This window comes from Astatotilapia calliptera, chromosome 20 (assembly GCF_964374335.1).
Source record: "Astatotilapia calliptera chromosome 20, fAstCal68.1, whole genome shotgun sequence".
Lineage (NCBI taxonomy): Eukaryota > Metazoa > Chordata > Actinopteri > Cichliformes > Cichlidae > Astatotilapia > Astatotilapia calliptera.
The window spans coordinates 21700177-21724681 of NC_137441.1; the positions used below are offsets into that span (position 1 = coordinate 21700177).

The 24505-nt window shown below is 41.8% G+C and overlaps 2 protein-coding genes across 4 annotated transcripts in view; both read left to right on the forward strand.

The window, feature by feature from the left end:
* The window catches only part of lamb2l (laminin, beta 2-like), a 57397-nt gene extending 44870 nt beyond the window's left edge, over positions 1-12527 (forward strand). For both annotated transcript variants that reach the window (XM_026154316.2, XM_026154315.2), the window contains exons 18-35: positions 1399-1519; positions 1889-2081; positions 2193-2336; positions 4038-4269; positions 4361-4524; positions 4632-4856; positions 4960-5174; positions 5274-5370; positions 6792-7164; positions 7246-7427; positions 7580-7827; positions 8889-9104; positions 9182-9326; positions 9420-9627; positions 10201-10342; positions 10696-10872; positions 11009-11174; positions 11918-12527. In XM_026154316.2, coding sequence (XP_026010101.1) covers positions 1399-1519; positions 1889-2081; positions 2193-2336; positions 4038-4269; positions 4361-4524; positions 4632-4856; positions 4960-5174; positions 5274-5370; positions 6792-7164; positions 7246-7427; positions 7580-7827; positions 8889-9104; positions 9182-9326; positions 9420-9627; positions 10201-10342; positions 10696-10872; positions 11009-11174; positions 11918-12057 — 3388 coding nt within the window. In that variant the 3' untranslated portion in view covers positions 12058-12527. The remainder of the gene's footprint in view (positions 1-1398; positions 1520-1888; positions 2082-2192; positions 2337-4037; positions 4270-4360; positions 4525-4631; positions 4857-4959; positions 5175-5273; positions 5371-6791; positions 7165-7245; positions 7428-7579; positions 7828-8888; positions 9105-9181; positions 9327-9419; positions 9628-10200; positions 10343-10695; positions 10873-11008; positions 11175-11917) is intronic.
* Positions 12528-14923: 2396 nt separating this feature from the next.
* The window catches only part of lamb2 (laminin, beta 2 (laminin S)), a 65290-nt gene continuing 55708 nt past the window's right edge, over positions 14924-24505 (forward strand). For both annotated transcript variants that reach the window (XM_026154317.2, XM_026154318.2), the window contains exons 1-2: positions 14924-15087; positions 15467-15533. In XM_026154317.2, coding sequence (XP_026010102.1) covers positions 15503-15533 — 31 coding nt within the window. In that variant the 5' untranslated portion in view covers positions 14924-15087; positions 15467-15502. The remainder of the gene's footprint in view (positions 15088-15466; positions 15534-24505) is intronic.

Consider the following 24505-nt stretch of genomic DNA (forward strand, 5'->3'; position numbering starts at 1 on the left):
AGAGTAAAACACTATATATACACAATGTTATCTTCATTTTAGATGTCAAAAAGTATTTGCGGCTCCCAGTGTTTTCTTTTGCGTGGAAACCAGGTCCAAATGGCTCTTTGGACGTTAAAGGTTGCTGACCCCTGCACTTTACCCTCCTGCAGTTTTTGGGACAGTAAGTTTCAGGACTCTAATAAGCAACCATCACTTTAGAAATAAACAGCAGCACAGAGCGCCCACTCATTGATAAAATAATTAACCGCAATTAAAATTGTTTATTTTCCAACACTGTGCGCTAAATCACCAGATTAACAATTTTCTGTCATTTTTACAGCTATGTTGCATTTTACTGGTATATTTTTATAATCTTTATAGACTTTATCACCATTTGATAACATCTCTGTAGTGGGTGACACTCGCAGGGATCATTTTCTGTGGGATAAAATTTATATTCCTTTGGAGGAAGGTCAGCACTTTAGACTGATGACTGCAGAGTCAAAGTCATAATTCTTCATTTATTTGTATAGAGAAACGGAGGAAACATAAACAGGGTATAAGTTAAAATGCTCAAAACTGAAATGGTTTAGCTTTTCTGCTGAAAAGCATTTCAGAGTTTTAACTCATCTGGAACTAAGACCCTGCCCGGATCTGGCACTTCAACCGGAGCATATCACAGCTTCCTTTCTCTCCCGCAGTGGATCTGTCAGCTAAAACCAATTAGTAAAGTGAGACCAAAACACAGACGCAGGAGTTACAGCAAATATGGGTAGCTCAAGTCAACCCTGGTATAAAATGCTTGTTCTAAAAAACAACAGGAAGCAAACTGGCATGGTACTGTTCTGTAGTTTACTTTCATATTGGGTGTTTTCTAGTCACTAAAAGCTGTTTTAACTGCACAGCACTAAGCCCTGTTATTGATCTCGTTTGCCATGCTGTTTTCAGAGAGAACCACATTTATAAAACCAAGGCTCACACTGTGTTATTTTGATTAGCATCTATCTCTCTCCCTCATGCTCTCTCATCAAATCTGCAAATTTCTTACATTGTTTTCTAATTTTCTGCTTTTAAAAGTCTTTGCTTAGAAATTAACACATTGTTAGTGTTAGTCACCAGAACTTTCTACTCCTATCAGTGCATTTATTGTGATTGTGACCCAATGCTAATTTGTCCTACTTAGTAGATTTGACTCTAAAACTTCATATGCTGTCATAATAACTTCAAGGCACAAATATGCCGACATAGCTGGACCTTTGTGAATGTGCCTGTGAATGACAACCACGATTTGTCACTTCACAGGCTTTGTTAATGTTGCCTCTCCACACATGAAATGAGAGTGGAAAGTAAAAGTAAGATAAAGTATAAAATATATCTATCATTACATGTTCTTTCATGTTCAATGTGTTCTTACAGATACATCCAGATGCCCAGACCATTTTGTTTTGAGCCCAGCAATCGTTACGTGGTTACAATCAGGTTCCAGCGTCATGGCGCCACACACAGACATCTCACTGCCTTCATTCTTATTGACTCGGTGAGCTAAGACTGGAAGCCTTCCCCTTTCATTATGCCCTTCTCATTCAGAAGTGCTGGAAGTTGACATCACCATGGCTTAGTGGGCTTTGGCTGTGCTTTTACTAGTATGGCTGTTAAGTCTGAACATGGTCCAATTGAGCTGCAGCAGTGGGTGGCCTGTGGGGGTGTTGCTTGGTGTTTTGCACCATCACATTTCCCCCTAGTGGTGGGACAATCCAATTGCAGTAACAGAAGTTGCGAAATGATTGTACATATAATAATAATAATAATATACATTTTGATTTAAGAACTTAAGATCATTTTCTTATCATTCCTGTTTACATTAATTGATGTAGCTGTCTCAAAGCTTTCTTTTTTCACCCAATAGCTGGTATTGATCCCTAAATACATGGAGCTTCCTGGGTTTCAAGGTAACACACCAGAGTCAGAGCAGCGTCAGGAGGAGATGATCCGCTACATGTGTCTTGATTCCTTTATGATCACTCCGATGCCTGCACTGGCTGAGATGTGCTCTAAACTCATCTGCAGTATTTCTTCCATTATTCACGACGGTGCCCTGCGTAAGTAGACACAAAAACACGAGGATGACAAATCCATTCAAACTCAGCACTGTTTTAAATGATAAACATTTCCTTTTGTGTATTCCATTTATTCATATCTGCTGTATCCAGCCTGTGAGTGTGACCCTCAGGGCTCCCTCAGCGGTGAGTGTGACGTAGTGGGAGGTCAGTGCCGTTGTAAACCCAACGTGATTGGCAGGCGCTGTGACCAGTGTGCCCCGGGGACCTACGGCTTCGGTGTGAGCGGCTGCACTGGTGAGTCTGCCCACTGATCAGCTCAGTCTGTCATATAGTTCTGTTTATAAAACTGTGATTTCACACAATAATCTACAGCACAATAAATCACTTTATAGTGTTGTAGGTTTAACTTGAAATTACATAGATTTTAAACTTTACAAACTCTAAACGTGTTTTACTTTGAAAGCTGAAACCTGAATCCTCTTATTTACAAAAGTCTTCAGTCCCCTCTCTAAATATATATACATTCTTGAGCTACTTGCTCATGAGCGTTCTCTTGGTTTCAGTCTTTTCTGATTTTCACTGTGAGCAGCTGTCTGTGCACTTGTAGCCTGATGCTGAAATGATAACTGTTAATTCATTTCTACCTAAAAATACACAACAAATTTCTGCAGCACGGTGAGGTTTGTAAGAGCAGCAAGAACTGCGCAACAAGCTTGTTCATTTGATTTGGGAGTTCAAGGTCATCCTCTTCAAGTGATTTTACACAAGCGATCCTTGGGGACCTGAGACACCACACAAAACTCACTGACATTTGCAGACCTAAAATGACGACTGTTAAATAATCACTGGCAGTATGAAGTGGGCAGGTCCTAAAGTTTAAAGTTTCACAACTTCTAAGGATACCACTGATTAACACAGGGGTGGGCAAAGTCCACGAGGGCCGGTGTCCCTGCAGGTTTTAGATGTGTCCTCAAACCAACACAGCTGATTTAAATGGCTAAATTAGCTCCTCACCATGTCCTGAAGTTCTCCAGAGGCCTGGTAACGAACTAATCATGTGATTCAGGTGTGTTGACCCAAGGTGAGATCTAAAACCTGCAGGGACACCGGCCCTCGGCCCTCGTGGACTGAGATTGCCCACCCCTGGATTAACATATAGCAGAGTGTTAAGTGCATTACAGAGTTACCTAGGCAACCAGAGCCCAGAATGTTCCCTATAGTTCGATGACATTATAAATCGCTTCGTGTGTGAATGCCCTTTATATACTTTTACTTGTAGAAATAGAGCCAGGAAAGGTGTTTTTTCTCTGTAACTATAAAGCACTGTCTAAGAAAATCATTTTGAAGGTCAGATGCATTCAGTGGCTGTTTCCTAACTTCTGTTTCAGCTGTAATTTTCTTTTATTTTCTTTTTCCCTGCTCATGAGCTGTTTTGCAAAATAAACATTGTCATAAATCCATTTATTACTCAGGCTCGTTTTCCCCGTCAGGGAGAAATACAATCACCCTGACATGGTTTTGTTGGTTTTACTGACATTGTGTTCGAGGCCATGTGCACAAACGCACACCTAGAATGAATTGTAGGTTAAATGATGAGACATGTAGACATGAAATATGTAAATCACATGTGCGACTGTAAAAATGGGCTCACATACTCTGTTCTGTATTAACGAAGCTACTTATTTAACTTGCTGTTTTCTTTCTTTTAGGAGATACAAATCAGGGCCATTTAGAATAATAATAATGATCATAAGTTTTCTAAGCAAGATTAAATGTTCAACATAAAACAAATCAGAGAAAAGCTTATAAAGTGACACATTTGCTCGTTTTAATGGGAAAAAGAAGAAACTTTAAAGAATCGGTTTATACACACACGTTCATGTAAATATGAGTGTGACTCATTGGTAAGGCAGCTGTATTTTTAAATATATATAAATATATATATTCATGTTTGGGGGAAAAACAAAATATAACCCTCTAAACTCCCCTACCCAGCCTGTGACTGCCACTCCGACGGCTCATTGAGCCACCAGTGTGACCCAGTTACAGGCCAGTGTCAGTGCAGACAAGGAGCCACAGGGCGGCAGTGCTCTGACTGTCAGCCGGGCCAGTGGGGCTTCCCCAGCTGCACCCCCTGTCAGTGTAACGGTCATGCAGACCTCTGCGATCCCCGCACGGGAGAATGCCGAGGCTGCAGGGACTTCACAGCAGGACATCTCTGTGAGCGGTAAGGAAAATTCAGTGCCACACTTCACACTTCAGCTCCTTTGTCCGAGTGATCAAACTGAAAGCAAATCTTTTATCTCATTTTGTTCCAGTTGCATGGACACGTTCTTTGGAAACCCAGCACTTGGATCAGGGCAGCACTGCCGGCCCTGCCCCTGCCCAAATAACCCCAACTCCGATAACTTCAATGCGTTATCTTGTCAGGTTGACCACACCTCTGATCAGATCATGTGTAACTGCAAACAGGGCTACATGGGTGAGCGCTGGTTCATACTGGTTCATTCATCCATGTTTGACTGACAGCACTGTGCTGTCAAGTAAATGAAAACGACTTGTATCTTTATTCCAACTTTTCTCTCGTAGGTCTTCGGTGTGACCAGTGTGCCCCTGGTTACTATGGTAACCCTGAGCAACCTGGCGGACAGTGCTTTCCATGTGAGTGCAACGGCAACATAGACACCCAGGATCCTGAGTCATGTGATCCCAGGACTGGCGAGTGCATCAAGTGCCTGTACCACACTGACGGCCCGTCTTGCGCCCAGTGTCAAATCGGTTACTATGGCAACGCTTTGGCCCACGATTGCAGACGTGAGTGATGACAAAGTCACTGGATTACATAATCTTTAAAAAAAAAAAAACGTGGGTGTGTGATTTATGTTTTTTTTCTCTGCACACCTGTTCCTGTTCTTAGGCTGTACCTGTGTGACTGCTGGTACCCTACAGTCTGCTTGCAGCGATGGACACTGTGACTGTGATCGGCAGACTGGAGCCTGTCTCTGCAGGGAGCATGTGGTAGGCCATAACTGTGACCAGTGTGCACCTAACTACTGGAACTTCGGTCAGGATCAGGGCTGTGAGCCGTGTAATTGCAACTCGCAGCACGCTCTGGGAACTCACTGCAACATGGTGAGGATGATTGCAAGCTTCTGTCTAAAGAGGGCCTCAGATGTGCTTTTTGATATGCTTGTTGTGTACCTGTATTGGACCAGTTTGTGTGCTCTTCAGTTCACAGGCCAGTGTCACTGTCATTCAGGCTTTGGAGGTAAACAATGCACCGAGTGTGAGCTGTTCCACTGGGGAGATCCACGGGAGCAGTGCCACGGTAAATCACACTGTGATTTTTATGAACGCCATGTAACGTCTTACATCACAGGTGGTTTTTTCTGAGCATGATGAGTGTGAACAATAATAATTCATAATCATTCAATGAAGAATATAATACATTTGTGTTCCACACATTGCTTTTAGATTAAATGGGATCAAAACAAATTGCTGCTAAATTACTAAATTGACAGTCAGATTTAAAATCACCCTCTTCAAAAAATAGGTGGCCAGTTTCACAAAGTCACCCGTGATGGGCTATAATTTATTTGCACAAAGATCGCGTGAAACCACTTCAACATTTCAGACTAGGTTGCCACAACAGTTAGAGTAAATACCAAACATTACGACAGATTACAAGTTTGAAATGCAGCATGAAATATAAACTCTATAGCTTACCCAGGAGACACAGTACATAGGGACATGTTACACCAGTAACATCAGTGATCCACTCTTTACCATACCAAGAAATATATTAATCAAACAGTTAAATTAGTCCTTCAAACATTTTGGCTTCTGTAACCAGAGCTGAGTATTTTGGTGTGTTTGGTTGTTTGTTCTTAAATGTGTTTTTTAAAAATCTTGTTTTACACTAAATTCATACTTACTTATTATCCTCAAGAGCCGATGCTTTGTGCAACGTCTGGATTTTAGGGATCTGTTTCACCTGTGCTGGTTAGATCTACAGCTTGGTCAGCATCTGTGGTTATGTCTGAAAGTTTCTGGACAGTTGTGTTTGTTTCCAGCTGTGACTCAGTACACCTCAATGCAGGTTTGAAAACAAAAGAAAAGATGCCATTACATTGCAGACTGTCATTTCATTTCAAGACAATAATCAATAATATTGTGCTAACCTTTGAAAGGATACACCTTAAACCACCTGGAAAGCATTTCTTCCTCACATCACCCCGCAGTCATTCGCGACTTTTGTCTTCCTTGGATATTTGGGTCTTTTCATGTTGATGTGCTCACCGGCGTATTCTTCTTTTCTCAAGTAGTGTTCAAACTCTCGCTGTTTGATGGATTTACGTTGCATTTTTGCACCCGAACAATCATGTGGCAAGAAAGAAACAACTCCCACTTATCCATGAAACAACTTTTGAGATTTTCCGCATCTGAAAATAGGGGACTGTGTATTAAAAAAAAAAAAAAACCTCAATGTTTAAAATATTATTGTTCAACACGATGAATTTAACCTGACAGTTGCTTCTTTATCGAAGTATTTTGTAGAGAGTGCTTTATAATAAGATGTCATCTTAGGACTGGTTTTATTTTATTTCTTTTCTTTTCTCCAGTGCTCTTCTTTATGATTATTCCCAGTTTTGCTTTAATATAACCTAAATGCAGTATTTAGTGATATGAGGTGTGGTTACAAGTATTTTATTTAGAGGTTCTGTTTATTTCTCTCTCTCCTCTACTTAGAATGCAACTGTAACCCAGAGGGCACAGAGATTGCCCAGTGTGACAGATTAACGGGTGCGTGTGAATGCCGGGAAGGAGCCGCGGGACTGCAGTGCAACCAGTGCGCTCGTGGTTTCACCGGCATCTTCCCAAAATGCATCCAGTGTCACCCGTGCTTCCAGCTCTGGGATGACGCCCTGTGCCAGATTAGAAGGGACCTGGATCACATCCAGTCCAGAGTGCAGGAGATCCTGAAGGGTGGCATCACACCGGGAGCTGGGGACGCACGCATCAAAGAACTGGAAGGGAAGCTGAAGCAGGTGAAGGATCTGATCATTACGCAGGACAGGGACAGGGTCTACCAGCTCATTGGCCAGAGCATCGATGACCTCAGGTGAGGAAATAGCAGCATGTCGTTTGGTGTTTCTCATCAGCTACTTTATTATATTTTAAGAACATCCTGTATGTGTTTCAGGGCTGAGATTGCCCTCACTGATGGGCGTCTGATGGCCATGGGCCAAGAGCTGAATACGACAGCAGAAACAGACAGGGCACTCCGACACACGCTGGATAACATGGAAAAAGAGCTGCGGGACCTTAACACCACTGTGACTGACAAACAGAAGCTGCTTGAACTGTTCGGCTCAGGGTTTGCAGGTAATTTGTTGCCATCAGAGGCACAAATGAAAACCTTGAACATGTCACATGAAGCCTCGCTGCTGTAAATACAGGAAGCAGACTAAATCCATATCCAGTAGCAGAGTAGGTTTTATACGTTGCTTTTAAAAAGCTGCTGGTGTCTCTCACAGATCAGTTTGAGAAAGTGAAGCAGTACTATCAGGAATCGCTGCAGGCTGAGATGAAATGCAACGCTTCAGTGTTTGGTCCTATGAGTCCTGTGGAAGAGTCAAATAAGACCAGAGCGCGCACAGAAGACCTGCTGGATGAAATTGAAAACAGCATTAACCGTAATGTGGCTGCTCACAACAAGTCACTCAGCGACCTACAAAAACAAGCTCACGACCTCCATAAACAGGTCAATCAGCTGAGCGACCAGGTAAGCAGTGTGCTATAATAAAAAAATGTATGTTGGGTTAGGGTTATGTATGTACCCTAACCATGACCTCAACTAGATTAGACAACATTCATTGAAAGAGAATGGCAAGTGGAATAAGCGTAGATCTAAGCCTCAGAATTTGGAGTAGGGAAGGCCTCAGCGAGGAGTACTTTCAGGAGACTGTATAAGGTGACAATTCTGAACTCCAGATACGTTTTCTCTAATTAAAAGAATCCATGCCAGAAAAAGAAACTTGTTCTGTCATTCTGAGGTAGAAAAACTGACAAAGTGAAAATGAGATTAAAGCTTAGGCATTAGGCATCTAATATTGTAAATTCATAAAAAGTGGAGTTTTCTTAATAATATCAACATGTTCTACCTGTTAAAAAAAGAGAAGTTTACTCAAAAAAAAAGGAAAAAACCTCACTGATGTGTTTTTAAACATGCAACATGCCAAGATTGTTTATGAACATTGTGAAACATCTGCAAAAAACAGTGTTGGAATTTTATGCTGGCAGTGACATCTAGTGGAAAAGCCAAATCAGCTCATGATTAAAGGATTAAGTAGAAATTGAAAATGGTTTTCCATCACTGATTGGTGAGTATGTTTTAATTGTGACAGTCCCTGATGTGCAAACGTAGCAGCAGTGGGGGGTTTTTTTCAGAGCCTTAAAAACATTATTTAAAATACATGGCATTTTGTCATGTATCGTATTTTTACAAATTAGATTGCACACACACATTATGATGTCACTGCATTTCTTTGCTGATGGTAGTCTGCAAATTAAGGTATTTATTTGCAGGCTTTTAAGAAAATTAAGATATTTCCAGTGAGTCTGAGAATGCTGACACACGTCTGTTGTCTCCACTGACAACTATAGAGTGAAGCTGTCTACTTGCACTGTATTTTTGTTTGTTTATTAAGAGTATCTTGCAGTAGGGAAATTAAAATATTTGGTTTTTATATTTTTATATTGATAACAAAACTGCATTTAAGTCTTGCTGTCCAGCGTTGAAGTCTTATCCCACTAACTCAGTCAGTGCATGGTGCCATCTTTAAGGTGTGTGGCGGTCACAGCAATAACAGCGTCAATGGCAGTTGCCCAGACAGTCAGTGTGGTGGTGCCGGCTGCCATGACAATCAGGGAAACCATGTATGTGGAGGAGTGGGATGCAGCGGGACTGTGGGCACATCTGTAGCTGCGCTGAATGACACCAGGAACGTTACAGACAGTCTGAACACTGCCAGTAAGGAGCTGCAGAAAGTCTCCAAAAAGGTGCTCGCAGTATCCGTAGTTTAGCCTCATATGAGTGAAATATTTCTTTGATCTGACTCTTGATTTCTTGTGTCCAGCTCCAGGACATAGCTGCTATGACACAAAAACTGAAGAACCAGACGATAAACACGCTGGAAAAAGCCAACAAGTTGAGCAAGGAGCTTAAAGAAAGCAATAAGAACCTGACAGAGTTCATTGAGAAAATTAAAAACTTTCTCACTGGTATGTGGATGATATTGCTTCAATGTCTAAATGTAACTTGATGCTTCCTGCATTTGCACTCCTTTTGTCCCTGTCCTCTCTTGTACTGCCCAGAGGAGGGAGCCGACCCAGAGAGCATAGAGAAAGTGGCTCAGGAGGTCTTGTCAATCACACTGCCACTGAACAGGACCGTTCTGGACAAAATGATCGCGCAGATAAAGGAAAGTCTTTCCAACATCAGCAATATTGAGGGGATTGTAAATCAAACCACACTGCACACCACTAAAGTCAAGGAGCTTCTTGATGCAGCTAAAGAGGCCAAGTGAGTTATCATTTTTGTTTTGTTTTGAAATTAAGGACCACATTTCCCATAAGCCAGCTTGCTGAAAGTTAAACTGTGACTGCATATAAAAGATGAATGTTGCCTTCAGCAGAAGGCAGTTAAGATTCCCGCTGGACCACGAGAAACAGACTGTTGTAGGGGGCTGCACCAATAAGCTGAAGGCTGCTCAGTATTTCAAATTGATTAATTTGATCTCTTTATATGCTTATTGGTGCCCCCCTCTACAACAGCCCTCTAAAACTCTCCTGCTCCTGCCACCCCTGCTCCAAGGCTATGTTTGTTACACCTGCATTCTGTGGCTACACTATTATCATCCATACCCTACAACATGAATTTTGGTTTCGGATATTGTCTTTCTTGTTGTTATTAAAGTTCAAATAGGATATCCACACATCTATCCTTTTTCCTTGGGTTCAGCTGGCACCAGGCAAACCATGGCATTAATAGGCTGTGTATAATTAAGCCTTATTAAATGCACTGAACATGCATTTATTAAGCAGAGCTGTAGGAAAAAGGTTTTCTCTCTGACTAATTTTTGGTGCTATTGTGCAGGAGGCGAGCAGAGGAAGTGAAAGACATGACCAATATTACCAAGGAGGCGTTAAAAGCATCTGGAAAGGCCATAGAGAAAGCACAGGCTGCCCTGAAAGAAGCCCACAACAACCTGAACAGCACAAGAAACGCTACTGCTGAGGTACAGAATCTTGGAACATGTAAATTTACAGGTTTCACATATTTTCTGTAATCTACCTCCCCAATGAGCACTTTTGTTCATTTCACTTCAGTTTTATTTATATAGCCCAAAATCACAAAAACAGTTGCATTAAGGTGCTTTTATATGGTAAGGTAAAAATACAATAATAGAGGGAAAACCTCATCAGACGACTTATGATGAAGCATGTGGTGACAGTGGGAAGGAAAAACTCCCTTTTAACGGTAAAGCTCCAGTAGAACAAATGACTGGTTGGGGTGAGCGGTGGGATACAGGAAAAAAGGCACAATGTGGTTCCCATAACTCTTTCCTTCTTCATGTCTCATTTTTTCCAGGTGGAGGGAAAGCTGGTGAGCCTAGACGCCAAGCAGATGGATGTCATGATGCGTTTAATGAACCTCTCCAAGGAGGTGGAAGCTCTGAAGAACAAGACGGAGCAGAACAGACAGATGGCAATTGAGGCTAAAGCACTGGCCGACAATGCCACTGACCTAACATCTTCACTGGAGCAGGTGAGGCTGTTGGTGGAGTTTGGACCAAACTTAGTGAATAAATAAATAAATAAATAAATAAATAAATATATATATATATATATATATATATATATATATATATATTCTTGAATAAAACGATTGCATCATCTGCCAGAGCCTCAACAACACAGAGAAACAGTATCGTGAGCTGCAGATGAAGATCGAGTCTCTTGGTGGGGTGTCTGGAGGTCTGAAGGACATCAACCAGAGGGTCAAAGATCTCAAAGAGGATGCAGAGAAATGGCTCAAGAATGCCACCAGTGGGATAAGAGAACTGGACGGTAAGTTCATATGGCTGCTCTCAGTGTTGACTTTGTTCTTCAGGTGAGCTACATACAGCACATTGTGACCGTAGTGCGCGACTTGACCAGAAATTGCCTGTAAAGAAGTCTCCCGTGTTAAACTACCACCGTTTAAATAATGTGCCATTGTTCATAGTGTACAAAAGACTCTGACTAGATGGCACAGTCATGTAATACAGCTCCTGCCTTATGCTAAAACCAGGATAACTTGCAGCTGTCACTGCAGCAAGATTCATAACATAACACATGATGTCACAGATGAGGATGAGATGAGTAGAGTTACACTGTTAATATTCATAAAATATTCCAAGATAAAGATCAGTTCCTTTCACAGGATCCGTGGATGTGCTGTAACAGGCACTAAATGACTAAAAGTAAGTGATAGAAATGAAACAATATCATTATATGTGGGCAGGATAGAAATGCAGAGAAACGTTAAAAACATCAAAGCAGAGAATTCACAGTTCAAATCAGTGAAAATCAAGTGAGCGTTTCTGCCTTGGAACTAGTTTTAAGTCCTATATTAATTTAGGATAGAGCTATTACTGATATGTTTATTGTGTACTGTATGGTTTAACAATCGCATCTGCAGATTTGGCATAGATTTTTGGCTCTAAACAAACAACTAAGAACTTCGTAGTAGGACGTGGCTGTAGATCAACCTTTCAGCCTTTTGTGCATGCTTGTTACTTTAACTTTTCTCTTGCTCCCTGTGATTGCAGAACTTGAGGAAAAGTTCAAAAACAATGAGAGGCGGATGGAGAAGCAGCGCTTGGAGTTGGACAAGCTGAAAGACAACGCAACTAGTGTGCGGGACGAGATCCGGCATCGAGTGCAGAACTACAACACCTGTGTGCGATGATGCCTCCTGCGTGTCATCAGCTGCTGTAGTAGAGGAGAGTTAGAACTGCTGTTGTGACTGGAAAACAGAAAATTTGTCACCAATGAAAATAAAACGCTGCTCTGGAGGTTCCTCCATTCTTTCACTGGTATTTCAAGTTTTACACATTACCTGCAAGTGTTATGTCACAGAAATGCCTTCAACTGTCCATGTACTGTTTGAGTCCTCAATATCACTCCTGCCCTTGGTGGTGTTCATGTATTTAAGCTATTACAATAGGCGGATAACCTGTGAAGAGCATTTATTTCACTCTATAGCCAATAATAACGGATAATAATGGAATTGATTTACTGTATGTGGAAAGACTATATCAGAGTATGTTATCAGTTACCTATACCAAAAGTGCTTTCAAGATGTTGAGTGTTTGTGTTGTTTGACCACATTAGTATGGGGTGTACACACTGACATTCCTATTAAAAATTTTGAAAGTACTTTTTGTGCTTTTTCTTTAATTATAACGTACAAATATTCATTTAAACATACACTGTGAGGTGATATGATGAAGACAAAGTCAATCTGACACTTTATATAAATGCATCATATTTGTGTGAGACTGTATGCAATATTTACATTGCTTAAGAAGGTATGTTGCTTCAGTGTTTTGCTACACAGGGGAACCTTATACACAGTTAAGTGTATAAGTTCAATCCCATATTTGTCTCTCTTTGCCCACAGCCTTCATCTCTTCTCAATTTACCACCTCTGCAAAAACACAGCTTCTACACTCACTCAAAGTTACACCTAATAGATCTCACCCATCATTAATGCCGTTAGTTAATAATGATAGTCACTTTGCCAGCCTATTGAATCCCTGGCTCAAGTTACAGAAAGTCATTTACCGCTCCAATTTTTAAACATTTTCAATTTACAGTAAAAAAAATAAAATTCAAAGTGTGACACAAGTGGCTGGTAATGGGCCGACACTAGCAAGCTGCCCCCTGAATCTGCATCTTGCCAGGCCTGTGGAGCATTTTAGCAGCTTTTAGCTGAAGGTTTTGTTTTACAACTTGACTGTTTTTGTTCTGTCTCGTTGTTCATACGCATGTTGTTTTCAGCTGAGGATTCGGCATTTTTCCAGCTCTAAAAACCAAACTGTACGCTGCTGTTTCCCTATTAAGCATCCCAGTTTGCTCTTGACTAGCTGGTGAACATTTTGTGGCAAAAGAGCCAGAGATTTTTTCTTGGGAGTTGGAGGAGAGCAAAAATGTAGCTCAAAGAGAATGTTGACAACTGTTGTATTTGTCAAGTTGCCAGAAACTGCAACTCAAAGTCAATGGTGAAGCTGATCTAATTGAACTACACACCCTCTGATATATCCATACACACAGCACCATTTTATTGGCTAATTGTAACTATGTTGCTGGGTGGTATCTTCCAAGTCATTAGATGGGTGTGCTAAATGATATGAAAACCTCTGTGTGAGAGTGCAGCATGCAAAAGACGAACAAACAAAAACCAAAAACAATGCTAACACATGGTGAACTTTCACCAAATACTGGCTCTTATTTCATTTAAGTGTCAGGGATCTGTTCTCAGTATGAAAGGCCTATTCTCTCCTGGTCTCTAACAAAGAGGGGCTGTCCTGCAGCAGCACAGGGAATGTGCAATATGACAGAGGTTTATAGCAGGCTTTGTTCTGGACGACGATCTGCCAGCAGTGAAACACTGGCGCACATCAGAAACAGTTAGAACTACGTACTACTCCCATGTGAAATGATCCACATGTGCAATGCAGTGGATTACATGAAGTCAACAGCTTTAGTTCATATAAGATTGATTCATTGCACCAAACTTAATTTCTATGATATTTCTTATCCCCGGACATAACTATTAGTCACGCCGTGCGGTCCACCTGCGTGGCTGGGCTGGTGCTTTCAAGCATAGAATCTGTGATAACGATCACGGCTCCTCATTGGATTAAACCAAAGGGAATCCAATCCGTCCTGCAGGGAGCGCGCATTCCTGCTCACGGGGACAGAAAGGGGGCTCGTCGGAAAACATGCAGCGGGTTACTGGAGGGAAACTTGACACAGGAATTACTTTGAATTCATTTTGCTTTAGCAGGGGTTTTTTCACACTCCATTATTGCCTACATAGGACCATGTTGATAAAGTGAAGTACATAATCAAGTAGCTTTTGTGCCGTCCTGGTATGTTAACAAACTGTTTTTAAAAAAAAAAAAGCAGGTAAAGCAGCCAAATAAACTAAAAAAATAAATATAACATAAAAATAAAACAGACATGACAGTGAACTCAAAAAGAGAGTATTGTGCTATGAATCCAGTACCAACACCTGGACTCACCTGTAGAACCTCCTACTCTGAGGACAGTAACACTTCTGGCAGGGGTAACTTCTTTGGCACAACACCATAGCTTTCCTTGTATGTTTATTTACTTAAGCACTGCGGCCTAGTCATATTTCACATAGGAATCATTTTAAAGGTTACTGTATACATTACGTATAATCTGCTGGAAGTTAACCTATTGTAATATAGTGGGGGGGGGGGGGGGGGGAGCAGATTGGTGGAAGATACTGTAAACGGATTTGCATGGACTCATGACTAAACACCTGAATAGACGGCTCTGGGTGATGACGTGTTAATAATAATAATAATAATAATAATAATAATAATAATAATAATAATAATATGTTTTGTGAAGACGTTTCACCTCTCCTCTTTCACTGGTAAAACGTCTTCACAAAACATAAAGAAGTCCAGTTGTTATCTTTCTAAACTAATCGAAAACTCATTTAAAGAAAGGCAACTGGGTGTGCTTCATCTGCCCACTGAAGGAATCGAACACGCGACCCAAGGATTCGGCCCATTTGTGCGCATTAAGAAACTCCGCTCCAGTAAGTCCGGCCCAGGGTTTCCCGGGCAGAGAAGCAGGAGCAGAAGAACTGCTCAGCTCCGCTTCTGTCCGAGAACTCCGCAACAAGTGGACGAAGAGGGGCAGCAGAGAAGGAAACGTTGGAAACGCGACACAAACGGTGAGAAGGTTTAAGATAATGCTTATGATCAGTTCATTTCTGAAATAAGAGACAATCAGTTATACTTAGCTCGCTGGATAGTTGAAAGCAGTTTATACTTTTTTTCTCCTTTAGTGAACCGGTTTACAGAGAACAGAGTGGCAAACGGTGATTTAAATAGTAGAAACAGAGAGTGGATGAAAAAAAGTCTGTGAAGGAGTCCTGGTTGTCCTCTGCACTTCAATTGTTGGTCGTCAATTGAAAAAAAAAAATAAAATCAAAGCTTCAATTTTTCCCACATTTTTAACTTTTCCCAACGCTCATTTTGCATCCAGTAACACAAAACCCGCCTTTAGTTGTTACTGTGTATGTCTAATGATGAGTGTGTTGCGTGTGGCAGGTTGCTGCGGCCCAGCGGGTGGATGCGCGCTCAGAGATGCGAGCCTCGGTTGCGGTGCTCCTCTGCGGTAAGTAACCTGCGCACCCTTTGAAGTCACTCCGTGTTTTCTGCTCCATAACAAACCCTCAGAAGCGATTCACTGAACGGATATGGCGGCTATCGAGCGACTTCAGGTCACTGGTCCTGCTTTGATTAGTCTGTGGAAGATGTGTAGCTTTGTTAATCCTGTAAATGCTGAGTTCAAAGACACGCAAGACCTGAAGGGAATACAACATAACAATAGCAGTGAAGTGAGATGGTCGGGGTCATACTCCCTTGATGCCTGCACTTGGTTCATAGAGTCCCTGTCAGTGAGAATGCGCTGTGATCAGCACAGTTTTCACTTGTCATGATGGAAAACAGGGAAGAAGACTGCTTTGCAAACTCATTTACAGCAAGCAAAAAAAGTCAAGAGTCAAGAACATTTCTTTCAAAGTGGCTTACACTCTAAAAAGATTTCTCTAAGCCTCGATGGTTGGAGTCAGGAACTATACCAAGGCACTATCAGAAACAGTAGTCTGGATGTGAGGCTCAAGGGATTGCCTTTTACATTTCCCTGTGCAGAGATAAGATAGCTGGTGTTTCTTTTTTAAGGGCCCCTGGTGCCTTCAGGGCCTCAGGGGTCGTCTGTCTGCGTCTCTGTCTTTCTCTGGGTGGTGTTACCATGTTTTACGGTCCTCCTAAAATGGCCCAGTTGAATCCGCAAATAGAGACACCCACTGCACACATCTAGCGCCTACATACTTTCTGGATGTTAATGGTAAACACACAGGTTTATAGAATGTGGCTCACTCACCCATGCGCACACATTCACACTCCAATGAGTGTATCGGGAGCTACTCAGGGTTAAGTATCTCGCCAAAGTATCCACGGGCAAGATGCAGGCTGGGGCAGCCAGGGATCAATTGGTAGATAATGTGGTCTGTATCATTTCTAAGTAATCTTCTAGGTGAATGTGTGAGTGTGTCCAGCGATGAAGCTAAGAATTGAATACAAAGACATATCTGATTTAAATCTCTTTTCACTGCATCCTTCATTTGTTTAACACAACTTACACGGTACATGTGGGCTCCACTCCAAGCTGAGAGGTTGTGAGCTACACCTCTATTTCACTGCCTGATAACTGTCAGTAAATGCATTTGAATGCGTTGCTCCTTGCAGCTAGAAGCGAGTGTGCTTATTGCTGCAGTTAAAGTCTATGAGCGCCTGCTGTCAGGCCTCACTGATCAAATCTGCAGCTCTTTGTGATGGCTGACAGAGCTTAGTGGGAGGTTTCAGGACTGAAGTTCTGTCAGTGTTGCTGGCCTTAATGTCTCAGAGTCACATCAGAATAAACTTTGCAGGACAGTTTTTTTCTTTCTAAATCTGTCTGAATTGAATATACCCGTGCCCTTTGGTGCCTGTAATGGTTTACCCAGAGCTGCTTTTGTACACATTTTTACACAGCTGGACAATAAAGCACCGCATAATCCCATCACGTTCATATACTACTAACCAGCCAGCCCCGGTCCTTCTTGTCTTGCGTTTTTCCTGCCGGATGGCTCACTTACCAGCTTGCTGTGGTGTCGGTCCTCAGAATCATCACTCATGTGCTTCCCTGGAGAGAATCTTGTTGTGGCGGACAGAAGTTGGCCACAGTAGTAGTTCTATTCAAGAGATCCACTGATGAGCAGAACAAGTTCTGCTTTTGGCAGCCGCACCACAAGAACATGGAACAACCACACTTGTGGTTCATGGACAGGAGAAACAATTACAGCAAGCAATAAACCTTTTACTCTGCACACAGCAGGCCTGTGTGTGTTGTTTAAGGGTATCAGTAGAAAATGTAACCACGCAGGTAAAGTGTAGGTCAGAGTTGATTCTCAGTTTTCCCATTTAGTAAGTCAAGAAGGAAAAAGGGATAAAGTGGGCTATAAATATGATTCCTCAAAAATTCCTGGCAAAATAAAAACAGTTTTTAGGAGAGTCAGGATATGAGAAGACTGAGAGATGGAAATGACATGGAGCAAGGTTCAGTTCAGTCCAGCCATGGACTGTGGGCTTAACCCTGCAGGGGATAGAAGCCATGTACTCGTGTTTTATCTTTAAGCAATTAACAGCACTCAAGTCCAAATGTAATGATGGCGTTCTGTCAATTAAACCTGATCAAGTCACAGCCAGCGCACAGCTCATGAATCAGATTAACAAGAGCTTTCAACACGTCAATTACCAACAATTAAAAGTAAAATACGTCTTTGCTTCTGGTCTAATCTTCAACGCTATATACTTTCAGGAGTTTGATTAAAGGTGACTTTTTCAGGAGCTCACAGGCTTCAGCTTAAGTTTACTAAATTGGACAGAAGGACAGAAGGAACGATTAATGTGGTGAACTCTGATTTGACAAATGACTCCTGAGGATCGTTTTCAGACAGAGGAAGCTAACCCACTGCCAAACATAAATAAGAATTAAAGATAAATAGACTGACCAAGTATATCAGTAGGCATAGGACCTATTCTGTGTCATTTATGGCGCCATTATATCATCCTTGGACTCTAATAGTGTAGCTTTGCATTCACAGTTCAAAATAATCTTTATGGTCAAAATCACAGTGTTAGCAGCTGGAATAAGTAGAGAGAGGTGGGAAGTGTTTGACCTGATAAACCTCCCGCGCTGTCATTACTAACATTGGGAGGTGTCCATTCAGATGTCTCTGAGGATGAGCTGTGAGGTCAAGGGTCAATTCCAAACCCACAGGTCAAAGGAGGGGTTAATTGGCGTGTGTCATTATGTGTGCGAGACAAAAGCGAGAAAGGACTCAGGCTGATCACAGGAACAAAAGAGTCAGCCATCCCTTTACTCTTCTTTTCTTTTCACATACTAGTTTCTTTTCTTCATGACTCCAGTTAGAAGTAGGAGCTGCAGCGAGACGGCCATATGTGTTGGTGAAGCACAAATAAGCTCTGGCAAAAAGGCTAGTTACCTTTAGACGCCTACCTTTAGTATTCGAAACCATTTAAAGTGCAGTTGAAGGAGGCACCAACTCATCATTACTCTGTAGGAACGAAAGGAAAGAGCTGGGAATAAGAAAGAAAAGAAAGCAAGCAAACCTGAACATAAAAAAGGGATCTGGATTGCCTCATCGCACAAAGTAAATCCTCTGTAATACACCTTTCTTGCAGGTTTATGTGTGTAGGAATTTGGCTTTTTTGAACTGCTGATACCCTCCTCATGTGTGTGTGTGTGTGTGTGTGGGCAGGTGAGAGCTGGTTAGGCAGTGGGAACGAGAGAGTGTGTTCCCAAAGCCTTTGTAAGCGACAGCCTCCGGAAATGTGCAGATGCCAGAACAATGGTGCACTAAAGCCTGCTAACCACCAGTACTAGAAACAGAGAGAGAGGGGGGGAGACAGAGCCTGATTAAATAGAAGGGGGGTGGGGGGTACAATCAGGATAGAATCAGGACAATGAGAAAGAAGAGGGAGAGAAAGACTTTAGACACAGGGGTGGAGGGAGAGAGTAAACCTGTTTGTATAAAAGGACCATGAGTTGGGTTTCCTGGGCAGGAGCTTTTCTGGATGAAAAGGGGAGGTACAGATAAACTAAAGGAAGGAGGACTTGAGGATGGGGGAGGTGATGGAGAGGAACAGGAAATGGTGCTGGCCTCATTAAAAACAATGAAGTGGCTGGTGAAGTTATGAACCTGAGTGGAGCTGCTGTGAGTCTCAAGGAGAACGAATGCGCAGCTGTAAAGAAGCGTGACCTGTGACCTGTCGTATGAAGACACACGATTGCAGACACATAGCTTTAGTTAGCCACTGTAAATGTTAATGACATAACACACTTTGAAAAAATCACAATGTTATTATTATTCACAGAAACATGTGAGACTAGGGAAAGCACGGTGTAGTTTAAAGTGGGCCTATTCTGCTCATCATGTTTTAGCTCCTCCCTGTTTTAGAGGTTAAGGACACTCTCACTTTAGGCCAGCTGTTTTCTGATTGGTTTCCCTTTGTAAGAGCAGCAGGTGGGTGGGGCTTCTGTGCTCATAGCTAGCAAGGATTCCTTGAGATGAGACTAATCCCATAAAGATCAAAGAAGGGAATAAACATGTTAAAGAGTTATGAAGCCTGAGCCTTTGGTTAACATGGATTAATTGTTCACACAATCTTTGTTCATGCTTAGTATGAGCATCATCCATTGGAACAGAATATACATCCAAAGGAAGTAAGGACGATTTGTGATGTGAGCGTGCAATCAAAAGTATGAAAGGAAAGCAGTTTTTATGCTAGATTAACAAATTATTTTCAGCAAATGTTATGAATGATGTTATGAATGGATACTTTTTATTCAATAAGATGTGGCTCTAATATCCACAAGAAGCAGAAATATGAATGTCCTTTTCCTTTCCAAAAACTGTGGCTGCACTGTCTTTATGTTTGTCAGATGCCAGGAGCTTTTATTGCTACGGGCCACAGGCTAAGTCCAATAACAGGATTAATGGAGTTCTGTAGCATAGCTTGTTAAAAACTAGCTATGCTCTCAGACGCGACCACACCTGATAGCAGACAAGCAGCAATTAGAATGTGACGCTGCAGTGTGGGAGGGTTGAAGGAAGGAGACAGAAGGGAGGAAGGACAGAAGGAAAAGGGGGATGAAGTCGAGACAAAGAGAAGAAGAAAGGAAGAAGGGAAGGATGGATTTGGTGTGCTTAGCATTTTCTTGAGATATTTGAAATTTTACTTGAGTTGCAGTGGAAGAAGTCACAGTGTGTGGTGCTTTCATCTTGGAGGCCTGTAATTACACACACACACATGCACGTGCGCATACACACACACCCCCACATGTAACCATGTACATATATAATGTTTCTTGTAACCTTGGGCTAGCTGTTTCATATGTTCCAAGTCACTGAATGAACAGTCCATGATTTACTGCTGAAATCAGATATGTATACTCCACAAAATGATGCATTAAAAATGTACTTCATTGAATATTATACTGCCCCCAAGGATTTTGGAGGCTTGTTTTTTATAAGTCATAGTTACAGGCTATTACACACTAATGAAAACATGGATGTAATGACTACATTGCATTTTTGCAAGTGGATCTATATCTTGCTCCTTTCAGGCAAGCATACAAGCTCCTACAGTGTGGCCTTATGGTCTTAGGTCATTGTGATTGCCCCGCCATGTTACAAATACTGCACCCATTTTCTATCTCCGTATTTCCCCACACCTCTCTTTCTACTCATAAAACTTACAATGGCTGTTGCTTCAATGCAGGAAAAAAAAGAAACCTTCTTTTGTGGCTGCTGCAGATTGTGGTACATAGAAGAGCCTGCTGTCTGTACTGAGTCAGACCCCGTTAGTCCTCTTTTTGGGAGTGTTTTTTTTTTCTTCAGGTAAACGTCATTGTTTCACCTTGTGAATCCAGTAGGTCCCACACTGCAGTGGAAAGAGAAAGGCCGGAAGAGCTTATAAGGGGAATTTCCTGTAAGTGTGCCACACCTGCCCTGAGCTCCTGCAGTGAAAAAAGGGTGAATATAAATGCAAAAAGACCCAGTTTGAGATACAGAAAACTTAACAATTCTTGGTTACCTTTGCTCCTCTCTCAAGGGACTAATGGGGTCATTGTCAGTTCAGACCTGGTATTACAAAATGACTTCATGAAAGCAGTATTCCCCAGTGTATTTTAAATTGTGCTCAGAGGATCTGACCTAAGCCTCAAGCCACACAAAGGTTACCCTCCTCTCTTTTACACATGTGGCAATTTCAGCATTTATCAAGCCGACACAGTGCAATTATGTTATTAAAGTCACTTAGAGTCACATACAGGAATGTGAGCACAAGAATAGACCACACTAAATGCTAATTTCAAGTCCCATGTGATGCTTTCAGTTTTCCCTCTAAGTGGAGCCAGATTTTCTTCATCAGGCACTCTGATTAGCACGTCCAGCAAACGAGTATGGAGTCTGCTCGGTGCTCTGGGTCACCTGCTGAGCACCAAGGCAAATACACAGCACCGTAATCACTAAAGAGACCCACAGGAGTGCAGTCTCTTTGGTTAAATGACCGAAGGAAAAGCTGCACCCAGCATCTGGTGGCCACGTGTGCCTCGTATTTGGTGGATTTATTGACCTTTAGACAACATGGCAGGGGGAGTGTGGCTGGTAGATCATTTTTAGGTTACAGCAAACATCTCACACAATCCTGCTAAATCTGACCTGCAGTGTTTCCATAACTCCCTCTGATCACATAAAGCTTACACTTTGTAGGTGTTATGTGATGGGACTCTACTATTTTGCCAGTTTTGCAGTGGGGACTTTAACATCAGCAGCATTTAAAGATACCGTAATTGCACAGCATAGATATATATCCACTCAAAGTTAGGTCTTGACTCCTTCTATCCATCCCAGCTGCAACAGGGTGAAAGATGGGGTGCACCCTGGACAGGCCACCAGTTTGTAAGCCTGTTTGACCAGTTTAATCTCCATAAGATGGAGATTATGCTGGATAAACTCACGAATATATGAATTATTCATGCAATCTAACATTTGATTGTGTTGATGTAGCTGACTAATGTATGTGAATTTCCCATTTGCTCATTCCCTGATGAAAAAACAAAATGCATCAAAATCATGCACTCTGTTTCACGTTGATGCTTCTTTGGATGTAAGTACTCAGTAACAACAGACATGTGGGAATGACGGCTTGTGGGGTGGGCACTAAATGCACTTAGCATGTTTCCCGTACCGCTAAGATAAAAACAGACATTGTTCTAGCTCCTCACTCCCCTGCCCACCTGTTACTCACAGTGTCTTGTTCCATATTTTCTCTCCGGTGCGGAGCAGCTCAGACATCTCCAGGACGGGACAGGAATGTGAGCATATCCTCTATTCCAACCAGCTGCTTCTCAGTGCCATGCCTTGTTAATGTAACAGTCTGTGTAATGGGCAGCGCCTGGCCTTGCTCACTGAAACTCTTGCGTTTTAGATATCAATGCAGGCGGTCAGTAATAAACAGTTGGGAAAGACTCAGAGGAGACGTCGGAGTTTTTATTATAGAAATGATTTGAAATACAAACTTTAATTGGTTTAAGACTTCACGTGTAAATGAAGTGAAATGTGTAAATAATGGCTTGTGTGTCTGTGGTAACTCCAGTTACTGCAGTTTTGAATTATGGTGTGCATCTGTAAGATGTCTCAGAGAAAGCGTACTAGAGCCCTCCATGTTAGCCTTGTTGATTATGACATTTTCCCCAAGATCCATGGCCCTGCTCTTAGGGTCTGCTTTTGTAATAATAATTTTGAGATAATAAAGAAATAATTTTGCTCTTATTCAGTAAAACTTTTGTCTCAGCCACTGATTTATTAGATTTTACAAGAATTTTGACAGATGTCAAGATTGTCGTGGGCCCTACGCTTAGCCTTGAATCTCTAACAAGGAAGTAAGAAATACAGACATAGTATCGTCTCTGCTATGGACATCATTTACTTAAATGATGGGTTACATCAAGGTTAGCAACTATTTTTAGGAAGGAGGCCTTTTTCAGTAATGAACAAGGTGAGCGGGAGGTCAGAGTGGTGAATCCACCGCTCTGACCTCCCGGTGCAGTAGACATTAAGGGAGGAGAGAGATGGGAGGTGAGCTGTGAGGTGAGGAGGAGGAAGACCAGCTGGTTGTTTGGCTGTGGGAGTTAACCGTCCATCAGCTAAGTGCCGAGCAAAGAGAGGACGGAGACGCATGGAAGGGGAATGTAAACTAATTAGCTAGGAGGAGTTAAAAATAAAAGCAGTTGACTTCTCTTTGCCGGGCCCTTAAAGCAGCTATGCCATGGTGACTGCTAAACATATCTGTGGTGCCTTCTAGTCCCACACTGTCTTATGTCATGCAGCTCTTAAATGATGCTAATCCTGTCTGTTCACTTCCCCGGGTGAGCTAATATTGGATCTGACCCTTCCATCATTTTATTAATGTTGGATGCATGTATTGTCTGTGTTCTCCCAGCAAATACGTGTGTCCTTACGTGCTTTCTCTTCAGTCCAATTTTTGACTGTTTGCCTTGGTTTCCTGCAGAGTTTACACTGGTTCATGTGACAGCAAACTGTCTTGCCAGACCGTGCTTCTGGAATGTACCACGCTGATGTCACATCCCACTCACACACACAGAGCTAGAGGTTTTCATTAGTCTGTGGATTAGATGGGTACAGCTGAGTGACAAATTTAAGGAAATTAAAGAGGCAAACTGAAAGAAGGAAAACCGTTTTACAGCTTTGTGATGGTGATGATGTGAAACCATATGCAAACAAAGTGTAGCTGATTTATTCCTGTAGTGAGCTGCAGGCTTCTAGTTGGAGGTGATATCAGTACTTGACATATTAGCCCACTACCATTCAGATTTATCACAGCTGTTGCAGTGCAGTTTCATCTCTGCACAGATTATGCATGCTGACTTTGAAAAACTAACAATATATTAATCTTAGGCTAGCTAATATAGTTGGTACTGAGTGAAAAGTATCGTTCTAACAGACTGTTCTCCTTCACTTTCTCAGTTTGCTTTGTGTGTTTGTTAGGCGAAGGTGTGTAGTATAAAACCAGACACAATTTCATAAAAAGTACTGAAGGTTGCAGATTCTGTCCACAAACTTTTACATTTTTAATTGTTCTTTTTTTCCCACATGCCAGTTTTTACAATGAGAATGTTTCACTGGTAGAAATCTTCTGTAATCTGTCACCAGTCTCTAGGCAGCGAAGAGTTACAGTAAAGTATGTAAATGCTGAGAGCAAAGGAGGTCATCTCATGCTGACAACTGAGAAACATTTCTCAAGAGTTTTGTGAAATAGTGCCGATTTAATGTGGTATATGGTCTGCTTATAGAGAATGGTCAGAATTTGAGTGCAATCAGTGGCAAATATGAAAGGAATAAACAGGGTTCGTACGGGTGCTTGAAAATGCTTGAATTTTAATATTGTCCTTTCAAGTGTTTGTATTTTGGATGCGGTGCTTAAAACTGCTTGAAATTG